The 11,502-nt window shown below is 34.6% G+C and overlaps 2 protein-coding genes across 3 annotated transcripts; one reads left to right on the top strand and one right to left on the bottom strand.

Annotated features, from left to right (window-relative positions):
• The first annotated feature begins 311 nt into the window (after positions 1 to 311).
• Positions 312 to 8,097, top strand: LOC8283374 (probable amino-acid acetyltransferase NAGS2, chloroplastic). Of its 2 annotated transcripts, none has more exons than XM_015723053.3 (10): positions 312 to 861; positions 2,958 to 3,045; positions 3,133 to 3,341; positions 3,439 to 3,590; positions 3,825 to 4,305; positions 4,712 to 4,809; positions 5,609 to 5,720; positions 5,870 to 6,029; positions 6,731 to 6,803; positions 7,562 to 8,097. In XM_015723053.3, exons 1-10 carry the CDS (start codon positions 487 to 489, stop codon positions 7,710 to 7,712), a joined length of 1,899 nt encoding a protein of 632 aa, XP_015578539.1. In that variant the 5' UTR covers positions 312 to 486; the 3' UTR covers positions 7,713 to 8,097. The 2 variants fall into 2 exon arrangements, with proteins under 2 accessions (XP_015578539.1, XP_015578537.1); XM_015723051.3 differs by lacking the exon at positions 312 to 861 and adding an exon at positions 2,014 to 2,882.
• A 382-nt stretch (positions 8,098 to 8,479) lies between these two features.
• LOC8283373 (NADH dehydrogenase [ubiquinone] iron-sulfur protein 4, mitochondrial) lies at positions 8,480 to 11,449 on the bottom strand. The gene is made up of 5 exons (XM_002525234.4): positions 11,121 to 11,449; positions 10,768 to 10,856; positions 9,807 to 9,936; positions 9,472 to 9,501; positions 8,480 to 8,813 (listed from the first exon to the last, which is right to left on the bottom strand). Exons 1-5 carry the CDS (start codon positions 11,289 to 11,291, stop codon positions 8,754 to 8,756), a joined length of 480 nt encoding a protein of 159 aa, XP_002525280.1. The 5' UTR covers positions 11,292 to 11,449; the 3' UTR covers positions 8,480 to 8,753.
• Positions 11,450 to 11,502: the final 53 nt, after the last annotated feature.

Raw genomic sequence — 11,502 nt, 5'->3', positions numbered from 1 at the left:
TTAAATAACGTTAGTCCGACACGACATACTGTAATTTTATTATGGGTGACTTAATCGAATCTAGTAGTAAAATACAACTGTTTAAGTAATGAACGTTAGAATTCAAGGACTTCACAAAACTAAAAAGAAATTAATTCTTTTTTTCTATATAAATATATATTCTACATAATAAATAAAGAAAAAATGTGTGTCCTACCTTAGCCTATTGTAGGGACGACTGCATCATAGGGAAAAAAGAACATGTGTGCTTCAGATTCCAGAGCTCATTTATCAACCAATTTGTCCTTCTCCGTATACTTTCTCCACATCATGCTGATCATCTCTCAACTCTACCGCTCAGCCGCGTTTCTTGATGACAAATTTTTTGATGGCTTTCTCTTTATTCTTCCAAATCAATCTTCGTCCAAAGTTTTCTCTTTGATTTCGTATATATATAGACGTAGCTCGAGTGAGTGAGGAAGTAACACGTGATTAAGGAAAAACCACATGGCCACCTTCAAATTGCGGTCATGGATTTCTCTGCAAAATTATGGAGAAACTATCAGCTCTTCGTGTCCTAGTGCTAGCAGTAAACACAGCCTTCTCAGTTACACCCACCAGATAGATGTAATCTTGGGTAATAGGTCGAAAACGAGAAGAACCCTGGGAAGGAAAGAGATGGCGGTGAATGGTTGCGCCTGCTGCATTAATAGCGAAACAAGAGACAATATTAATGGTGATGTCACAGAAGATGACAGGAAATTAATGGAGGTGTTGAGAGCAGTTCATGGGTCTTGTGTTCTTTTGCATAGGAAGAGTACATTTGTTGTGGTTTTATCTAGTGAAGTTGTTGAGGGTCCATTCTTGGACGATTTGCTTAAGGTATGGCCTCTCTTTATCAAGCTCTGAACTTTAGCAAGTCTGTTTTAATTAATTCCACAGAAATATCAACATTTTCAATCTTGGATTTTAGAGTACAGGCAGTTGAGGTGGTAGACATGTGCTTTTAGGATGATTTTATATTTTTCTAAAATCAATAGCTAAATATTTATTATATATATTAATTATTAATATTAAAATATAAAATATTTTATATAAAATACTTATTAATTATAAAAAATCTGACTTTATAATTAAATAATAATATTAGTAAAAAGTTTAACAACTAAACAACATTAAAAATAATTTTTAATCTTCAATATTGTTCTCATCTTTCCTAACTAGCATTATAACTTGAGATGGCAAACATTAACATATTTATTATATCTATTTACTGCAAGTAAATATTTGTTAAAAGTTCATCTCTCTCTGTGTTTTCTTTTTCCAAACGACAGTCTACATTCCTTTCTAGGAAAAGAACAAATATCCACCAACCTCTCCTTGGTGACATGTGTGATATATTACTCATTTGACTGCCTTTTCAATAGATTTTATAACAAAATTAAAATAAATTTAATCTACTATAATAAATCATAAATTTGACTAGCACCATATATAAAAGAAATTATTAGACCTGCTAGATGGGTGAATAAAATTGGCGCATACCCACTAATAAATTAAAAAAAATTTAAGAAAGAAAGCTAATGAATTACGACCGTGGCCCGGGTATCTCACAGCATTTTGTTTGGACACAACCCCATAACCCAAAAATCTACTCATAATGTTTTTCAATTTTTTATAAAAAATATTTATTTTTTATTTTTTTTATATTAAAGTACCTTTTAAGAAAATATAATATTAGTTACTTTTTATTTTATTATTTTTTAGTAATTATCAAATAAAATAACACTAATGTTTTGTATTTTGAAAATTCAAAACATATTCCTTTTAATGTATTTATATGATAAAAATAAAAATAATTAAAAATAATCATCTCATCGTATTTTTTAGAAAGTATTTAAAAATATTTTTGTAAAAAATCTTATAATAAAAATAATATTTTTTTATTAGTTTTTAATTATTTTTTAAAAGTTTCAATTAACCTGTCCTGCTTAAATTCATGTACCAAATACGGTTCGATGGTTTTGTAGGGCATGGGTGGGTCACATATTCGCATCCATGTTTAAGCCCGTTTGGCAGTCCTTTTTGCAAATTTATTTTCATTTACTATTATTGTTCAGAGTTTAACACAATTTTTTCCATATTTGGAAAAATAAAGATTTTATCACATAAAATATTTTAAAAGAGCAGCAACGCGAAAAAATTGGCCTCTATTTATTTATTTAATAAGAGAAAAGAAAATCGAAATCTCGAGAAGGCGGGTGTTCGGATTTTTCTCGGGTGGGTCCTACCGTTCAGCGGTGGTGGCTGCCTCACGCTCTCTCTCTCTCGCGCTGCTTTGCCACTTTTTTAATTTTTTTTATTCTGAATAAAAAGATATACACTATAAATACTTTCTAATCTTTGAATCTTCTTCTTCTTCTTCTTCTTCTTCTGCTTTATCACATACTTCACACAATATTCACCCTTTTTCTTTTCCTCTGTTGGTTGTGTTTATGGCCGTTCCTAGTACAAGCCATAGCATTCCTAGTCTACAAAACAATCTCCAAATCTCACCTCTCTATGCCTTCAGAATAGAAGGAAGCAGAACAAACTTACAATTATATCCTCAATCGCGCTCTTCAAAATACTTACCTCTTTTAGCGTGTAACCACGAGGGGAGGAGGAACAAGATTAATTTGGTAAAACGGAATGTGTATAATGAGGAAGAAAGCGGCGGCGATAATGTTGTTGTTGAAGAAGAAGAAGAAGAAGAAGAGAGTTATAACTCAGTCGAAGACAAACAATTCGTGAGGTGGTTTCGTGAAGCGTGGCCGTACTTGTGGGCCCATAGGGGTAGCACTTTTGTTGTTATTATTTCTGGTGAAATTATTTCTAGTCATTTCTTGGATCCTATTTTGAAGGTAACTTCTTTTTGAATTTCTTTACTCAATTGTTTAAGTAGTTTTTAATTTGTATTTTATTTTATCTTTATGCAGGATATTGCTTTCCTTCACCACCTAGGTATCAGGTTCGTGCTTGTTCCTGGGACTCACGTTCAAATTGACAATCTTTTAGCTGAAAGAGGTAACTATCTGGTTACACATTCTTCATTTGCAAGAAATACTTTTTTTTATTCTTGAGTAACAATTGTTTAGTTCTGTTTAATTGCAGGACATGAAGCTCAATATGTTGGTCCGTACAGAATAACTGACACAGAAGCGTTATCTGCATCAATGGAGGCGGCTGGCAAGATTCGAATGCTGATGGAGGCTAAACTTTCACCTGGTCCTTCCATTTGTAATATTCGTCGACATGGTGATAGTAGCCGTTGGCATGATGTTGGCGTCAGTGTTGCCAGTGGCAACTTCCTCGCTGCCAAGGTACTTTTCTTATATCAATACCTTAATGTTCAATGCATACATCTTATAAGATGTTATTATGAGCTCTTTTTTTTATTTTTCAAATGGTACTCTGCAGAGAAGAGGAGTTGTTGAAGGTGTTGATTTTGGAGCAACTGGTGAAGTGAAAAAAGTAGATGTTACTCGTATGCGTGAAAGGCTTGATGCTAATTGTATAGTTTTATTGAGCAACCTAGGCTATTCTAGCTCTGGAGAAGTTTTAAATTGCAAGTATGCTATCTCTTTCCATCTTCATTAGAATGGAAACTACACACCGCAATTGTCTTATATGTGCTTTTGACTATTTTGCTTAAGTTGATTGATTGAACCTAGCTTTTTAATGTGTATGCTGAATTCGGTTGATAGCTTGATGCAAGATATATGTACATAATTGTTTCTTTATGATTTCTTTCGGCAAAAATAATAGTTTGCACCTGAAATTTGATGTGTAATTCTATGTTTCAGCACGTATGAAGTTGCTACAGCATGTGCACTAGCTATTGGGGCAGACAAACTTATTTGCATCATAGATGGTCCCATCCTGGACGAAAGTGGCCACCTGATTCGTTACTTGGCTATTGAAGAAGCAGATGCACTTATTCGTAAACGGGCTAAGCAAAGTGAAATAGCTGCTAACTATGTAAAAGCTGTTGGCAAAGAAGATTTCACTTCTATCGAACACAGTGATTCTGTCAGAGTCATATCTTCATCACAGAATGGAAAGCCTATTAATGGTGATTCTGTCAATGTCATGTCTTCATCACAGAATGGGAAGCCTGTTAATGGAAGGCATGGTGCAACCTTCCACTTCCAGAATGGTGTTGGTTTTGGCAATGGAAATGGGTTATGGTCTGGGGAACAAGGTTTTGCTATTGGAGGCCATGAAAGGCAAAGTCGATTAAATGGTTACCTTTCAGAACTGGCTGCTGCAACGTTTGTTTGCAAAGTAAGTTTATCATGGATGTGGTTAGATTTATGATGGATGATTTTGGCATTTTACATTTTTAAACTTTTCTGGATCTCTGAGACATTAGACTTGATGAATCACAATGTATACCAAGCTTGAATATCACGTTGCAACCTTTCTAATGGTTTCTCGCTTCCCTTCTTGTATATTCTGCATCTCTTGTAAAAAATAAAAAGAAAGGAAAACAACCAAAGTTTACTGTTTTGCTGATGCACATGTTAAGGCATACACATTGGGGACGTGATGGTGAAGGAGCACATAAGGTTCTCAGGAACTTTTTCAAATTTTCTGATACCTAAGAATTCCTCACATGATGTTCTAGTTGTTTTGAACTTCATTTACTATTATGTTTGGTAATCTCTGTTGATTTGTGTTATATTTTCAGGGAGGTGTGCAAAGAGTACATCTTTTAGATGGCACAATTGGTGGAGTTCTATTGTTGGAACTATTTAAAAGAGATGGAATGGGGACAATGGTGGCTAGGTATGTGATAATTCTGCCAACTCCATTTTCAGTGACTTTCAGTGTCCGATGCTGATTTAATCATTTGATGACAATGTTTTGAACAGTGTCACTCCTAATTGATGTTTCCCTGTCCTTGATGCCCATCATCATTTAAATGTCTAGGTTTTTGAGTTAATTCTCAGGAAGCTTTCTGATATATTGTTTGCTTAGATATTGATTTTTGATTTCCTGTCTTCAAATTACAAGTTGAAATAATGTTTAATGTTTTCTTTTTATATTATTTTTAGATGTGATTCTAGTGATAGTATAGTTTCTTGGGAAAAGTGGTCTAAAGTTTGAAACTTAGGTGCCTCCAATTGTAATGATCAAACTTAAGATAAGGTAGCAGCAGATATATCCTAGCTCATATACTCGAAACTAAATAGATTTTTATGCAAGGTGTTTTGAGAAATAAAACGGCCTTTTCTACTAGTTTGATGCTTAGGAGGTTGTTATACCATAAAATAAATTTTGAGAAGTTTAGGATCTGCTTGGATTATGTTGCAGCCATACCAGTTACTTATCATGTGATGTTGGATTTAGTTGTCGCTAGTTATGGGTAGGTAATTGACCTTAATTACTCGTGACAATGGTTTTCGTGGGTTTTATAACTTTGATATAGCATCTTTGACAGCTTTTATTCCAGCTGTCATGGAAGCTGAATGATATTAATTCAGCAGTTGAAAATTATGCTATATTGTTTTGATATATTGACTACTACTTCAGCTCTTGTGCATTCCATCCATTGACTTGTGGTTTATGTGTATTGTGTGCTTAGTGACCTATATGAAGGAACCCGGATGGCTAGGATGACAGATCTTTCTGGAATAAGACAAATTATTCAACCTTTAGAAGATTCTGGAGTATTAGTCCGGCGGACGGATGAAGAGGTTTGCTTTTGCTCATAATCTATGATTGTTAATTTAATCTGTTGGAATTTTGCAAAAATAGGGGTAGAATGGAAAGGACAGTTGAGACTGCTGGGCTTATGTTTGCTTTGAAATATAACTCACTGGTTTTGTCTTATTTGTGTTCATAGCTGCTTAAAGCATTGGATTCATTTGTTGTTATGGAAAGAGAAGGTCAAATCATTGCTTGTGCTGCTCTTTTCCCCTTCTTTGAGGAGAAGTGTGGAGAGGTTGCTGCTATTGCAGTTTCTCCTGAATGCCGTGGACAAGGACAGGGAGACAAATTACTTGGTATGTTTTATATTATCTGTTTGTGGCATGTCTGAGTGCAGATATTTGAGATGTGAATTGTGAAAATGAACACTCTTGTGGTACATTAGCTCTTTTTAATGCATACCAAATGCGAGTAAGAATGGTTAGTACCCTATTTTGTTGCTTAAGCATTTAGATTACTGAACTGGGAAGTAGGAATTATAAAGATAAATACAGCACAGCTTGAACGAACTGCATGTGTTGATGATTGACTGCGAGACACGGAGTATCATCTTCCAAAAAAGAAATGGTTCAGATTATTTTCTTAACATGATTGTTTTTTACTGAATACAAGTTCCCAATATTCATTTTGAAACCTTTACTGCATTAATCCAGTAGAAAAAAATACCTGCATCTAGATTCCAAATAGTTCAGCTTTGAACATACTGTGGTGTATTAACCATGAATCATGAAGTGGCAGCTATTTAACATTGGTTGTATTGGGATCTAGAACTATTATGTGATGAATGTACAGGAAAACCTTTATGGAATTAAATTGCATTTGATTGGCATTGTACTTATACAGAATGTTTATAAGACCGTTGTCATATCCTTAAGAGAATGGATGGTTTTCTATTCCGTTCTTTTTTCTTGTTTTAGTCTAATCTCATCCTACTTTTGCCATATGGACCCTGAAACTTCTTATGAATGATGTATGGATTTCGATCAATCATTTGCAGATTTCATTGAGAAGAAGGCCTCCTCCCTTGGCTTGGAAATGCTTTTCCTGCTTACGACTCGTACTGCAGATTGGTATGTTTTCTGCGTTACATATCTTCATGTACATGTCGTATGCATGCTAGTCATATTAACTGCTAATGGGTTAAGGGGAAAAAAAAAAACGAAAAAAGAACAAGCAAGAGAACAGCCATTACTAATCTGGTATAGGATTATTCAGTTAAAATTCATCATTTTCTTACCTAGATATCTTAGTATCTTTATGTCACAATGCATGGGATGCTGTATGTGCTCTATCTGTAGCTGGTGGGCTTTCATGCTGAATTATCTCTCGTTTCTGCATCTTAATTCTCATATTCTGAATTAAAAATGGTACTATTTGCACTGACAATTCTGTTTTCAAGACTTAAGCAAGCATGATGTACAGGTGATAACTGGTTTCCTGTGTAGTCTAGTTATGGTTTTTTGGTTTTGGGATTAATTCACTATCTTGATGCTCCACAAACAGTTGAAATATATTCAACTGCAAAGCTAATTACCACTATCATCTTATGTTAGTTGATGGATTGACCATCATGGTGGTTTTTAAGTTCTTTGGTGGAAGAAAATGGTTAGTTTCAGTAGTTGGAAACCTTATACAGTTAATTCCAATTTTCTGATAAGAATACAGAATTGTGCATTTGTGGAATGTGGAAAACAAAATGGGAATCCTTTTTTTAAAGGTTGTTTAGGGTCTAAACTGCCAAACCAAAAATGAGTTTACTAGTCCATGTAGCTTGGGTTTTGACTAGATATATTTTTCTGGAGGATAAATACAAGCATTTTGTTTTCAGGTTCAAGAGGCGTGGCTTCTCAGAATGTTCAATTGAAATGATACCACAGAAAAGGAGAAAGAAGATAAATCTATCCCGCAATTCCAAGTATTATATGAAGAAGTTGCTACCTAATACTAGTGGAATAACAATTAATAGGGTATTCATTTAGGGTTTTGTAACCCCACTGACTTCTGTGTAAATCGAGTCCAAGTTGAAGATGCAACTCTTTTTTGTCCCCTGGATAATGCGTGAAATGGCGAGTGGGGGGGAAGAAACAAACCTTTGAACCCTCTTGACCTAATTTTATCAAGCAATTGCAAATCAGAAGGTTGGTTGCAGTTATCTTGGTCGCATTATCATCATCTCCATCTGAAGCTGGTTTTGTCAATTATCAAGTTTGGTGGTCAGCACAATGCAAGTTAGCTAAGCTTTCAGATAAGATTTTGAGGAAATGTAGTATACAAGGTATCTCGGTAATTTGTAATGCTAGAAAGTGATTCGTTTTCTGTGCTTGAAAATAAATTAATAATATATATGTTTAAAATTTTCTTTTATTTTCTTTTTAATCTGTTTATTTCAGGCCGTGAAATTCAAAGCTGTGATGGATTTGACCATCGCAATCCTACTTTACTTTCTATTATCTATTATTATCTTTATGCAAAATTTGCTGAAGCAAACGTTGAGAAGTCTCGTCAGAGTTGAAACTAAGTGAATACAGGATATTGTGCCATGAATTCGATCAAGTGAGGGTGTGATACACTTATTTTAGGTCACGGCTTCATAAAGATATAGCCGAAAGCCCCAGGGGGTTCATTACATCACATGTTGCTTGGTTGATTGTAATGGTATACTCGATTAACTCTTCTGCCATCATAGTTGGGCAAGACTGAACCAGATATGCAAGGATTCAGACGTAGAAGAACTTGCCAAGTCAGATGATAGAATATGTGATTACAGATTTTAAACAATCAATGGTCCAACAAATGTAATTGAGATTCTTTTCATAGCTTTGCATAGACATAACAAAAGAAAAGTTACAAAAGGGCGGATCCATTAATCCCATTTTATTATGAAAAAGCTTCACTTGGGACGAGTGTTATCACAAGTGTATTGCTGCCGCATGCAGAAATGTGCAGTGAAGAAAACTGCAAACAATTTTGTGCAACTTCTGTCTTACAGTGCCAAGAAACAGAACGGATGAGAAATACAATCAGTTGCCCTCTGTTTTAGGAAGACCCTTAAACTTGAAATTATCTGCATATGACTTTACCTGAAAGCAGAAGAAACAAGTTCCAAAGGGTAAGAGCTACAAGCCACATGTAACTTTTTAGATGTAAGCAGAGATGGAAGTGTATTCATTTAACTGTGCACTATCACTTGAGGCATCAAATTAACCATCGGCTTAAAGACAAAAGATACTTTAAAAGCATGACACAATTCCCTAATTTCCCAAATAGCTGCTCAACAATAATAGGAATTGGTCTCCTCATAAATGTAAAGAGGTGTTTAGATGTGAGAGACATCCCATTAACTTGGAGCAAATATAGTACCAACCGCCTTCAACTTTCACTGAACTATATTTCCTATCTATAAGATTTTCAGTAATGCAAAGTTGTAAAAGTGAATTAACAAGAACTTCCTAGATCCTCAAAGTATGTCCAAGTTCGGAAAAGAAGACACTAAAAAGTGCTCGAAAAATCAATGAAGCATGCAATTATTCTATTCAGATTGTGTGGTCTGTGGCTCATGAGGAATGGAAATCAAGAAAGCTAAAATCATAATCTATCAAAATTCTACATAACCTAAGCCATTCATAATCTCAACCTAGATTATAACATCACATCCATAAACTAGTGTCAGTAACTTGGAAAAAAATTGAAAATCTGCTAATGCATTCAGTAAATATAGGTGGAAGGGGAATCTCGAACCTTCAATAATGGTGTGTGGCGCTTTTTTACCTGCAAAAGATATCAAGAATTACGATCAAAAGCAGGCAAAAGGAATTCGATATTCATATTAGTTGGAGGGAAAATAAATGGATGCAAAGACAACCACAACCGCAAGAAGAATCAGTCAGCACATAATCAGTCAAAATTAAACAGTACAACACTGCAACATAAAAACTCATCTCAAACCCTGAGTTACCAAGAATGTAAAATTTCAAGGGTCAAAGAAAACCCCAGCTTCAAAATTAGGGAAAAAGAAGTTCCAAAGAAACTTGTTTTAGTTATAAATTTGAGAAAATAAAGCAATTAACACACACCACATATTCCCAACCATGTCGCTCAGCAAATTCCTTTGCAGCTTCTTCACTGTCAAAACTGAGTGCAGAATCACCAACATTGGCATATGGGTCCCCTGTGGATGTCCAACCCATCAATGGATTTTCCCACCTACACAGACATTAGCCGGATACAAATATCTGTCAATCACATTTTCAGGGCAGCAATCCCAATACATTAATTACTTGAGCACAAGACAATAAAATATAATCCACAAAGTTCAGCTGTGATTGTTTTGAGGAAAATATTTTCTGCACTTCTCAATGTTCGGTGCATCCGAGAAAATAAGACAATAGAAAATATTTTCCTGATCAAATGAAAACAAGAAAATGGCTTCCTCTTTTTGAAAGGGGAATCATTTTACGGACCTGAAAAACTCATGACTAACAAAATTAATTATGAAATAATTACTAGGAGTACACCATTAATATATCAAGGCCATCACTGACCTCCAAATGGTGACTGGAAAATTTTCAAATTTGCGCTCTTTTTTTCCACTTAATATTTCAAAAGATTTAAAATCTTAATAAGTTTAAGTATTAGTCTAAAATGGAGAAGTAATAATTTTCAGTGTATTTCACACACCAGAAAACAGTTCACAATGAAGCAGACAAGAACATTTTCAAACACAGGGCTAATTTGGAATAAATCATGTGCAAGAGTTAAACTGAATTGAATTTATGCAAAGATCATGCTAAATTTGTTATAATTTCATTTCTTTCAAATGTTTAAATAGAATTCAAGTGAAAAGGATTGAATTTTAACAACTATGACCTTTCCAAACATGAAAATTGACTAAATAGAACTCAAATGAACTGAGTTTTTGTAATTTTTCACTTTCAAAACACACTCATAATCCGCCACAGGATAAAATAGAAGACAAAATCACGAATGCCAATATCATAGAATAGGTAAAAATGCTGAGAAGTAAACATAACATACTTTTGCGTGGACATGAAATTAATCTTCCACCTTCCAACTTTTCCAGATCCTTGTTGAGTTGCAGTTCTAGCTGGTGAGTAAATAACCACCTGTAATGACCAACATCATTAATAATAAAAAAGAAAAAAAAAATTAAAGCAAGCGTAAAGCATAAGTTATTGTTTTCAGAAAGGAAAAAAACTTAATTGATCCAAAATCAAAATTCAGAACTACCGAAACCCTAATCAATCAAATTCATGAAGACATAAAATAAAAATAATAACAAATGCATCCACCTGATCCTAAAAATGTGAACTTCAAAAATCCAATATTTTATATATATAAGGAGAGAGAGGGAGATTAAGAGACTGTACCCTACGGCGGAGATGCTCTTGCGGGATTCCAGAGACCATACCGATCTCGCCAGGCTTTGCTTGCGCCTCCACCAATGCGTCTGTTGTCGCTGAAAACGGTCTCGAAAGTGGGCCCATTTTCGTGCCCAGAGCTCGACCACGGCTCCAAATTCGTTGCAGAGAGCTCGCCATTTTTCTTAATTCTTTTTTAAATTCTCGGCTCAGAAATAAACTCTTTTGGGTGCGAATTGAGTCCGACTCTTTTTAGGAGGTTGATCTGTGTCGGAAACTTGCAAATATGCCCTTATAGTTTATGAAATATGACAAAATGCCTCTCATTTCGTACGCAATAGTACTATGATTCCACTTTTATCAGTAAGGGCAGCTTGACATACGTAGGGCA

This window comes from Ricinus communis, chromosome 7, assembly GCF_019578655.1.
Source record: "Ricinus communis isolate WT05 ecotype wild-type chromosome 7, ASM1957865v1, whole genome shotgun sequence".
In the NCBI taxonomy this organism is placed as follows: domain Eukaryota; kingdom Viridiplantae; phylum Streptophyta; class Magnoliopsida; order Malpighiales; family Euphorbiaceae; genus Ricinus; species Ricinus communis.
Note: the sequence above shows the minus strand (reverse complement) of the source record. Positions and strands in the feature narration are given on the sequence as shown.

Excerpts from the sequence above, each read along its gene's own strand:
- LOC8283374 (XM_015723051.3), top strand. The coding sequence starts at position 2,475 with ATGGCCGTTCCTAGTACAAGCCATAGCATTCCTAGTCTACAAAACAAT. Across the intron at positions 4,306-4,711 it reads CTGCAACGTTTGTTTGCAAA|GGAGGTGTGCAAAGAGTACA; the intron begins GTAAGTTTATCA and ends TTATATTTTCAG. Across the intron at positions 4,810-5,608 it reads ATGGGGACAATGGTGGCTAG|TGACCTATATGAAGGAACCC; the intron begins GTATGTGATAAT and ends TTGTGTGCTTAG.
- LOC8283373 (XM_002525234.4), bottom strand. The coding sequence starts at position 11,291 with ATGGCGAGCTCTCTGCAACGAATTTGGAGCCGTGGTCGAGCTCTGGGC. Across the intron at positions 10,857-11,120 it reads AAGAGCATCTCCGCCGTAGG|GTGGTTATTTACTCACCAGC; the intron begins GTACAGTCTCTT and ends TGGTCATTACAG. Across the intron at positions 9,502-9,806 it reads GACATGGTTGGGAATATGTG|GTAAAAAAGCGCCACACACC; the intron begins GTGTGTGTTAAT and ends TATCTTTTGCAG.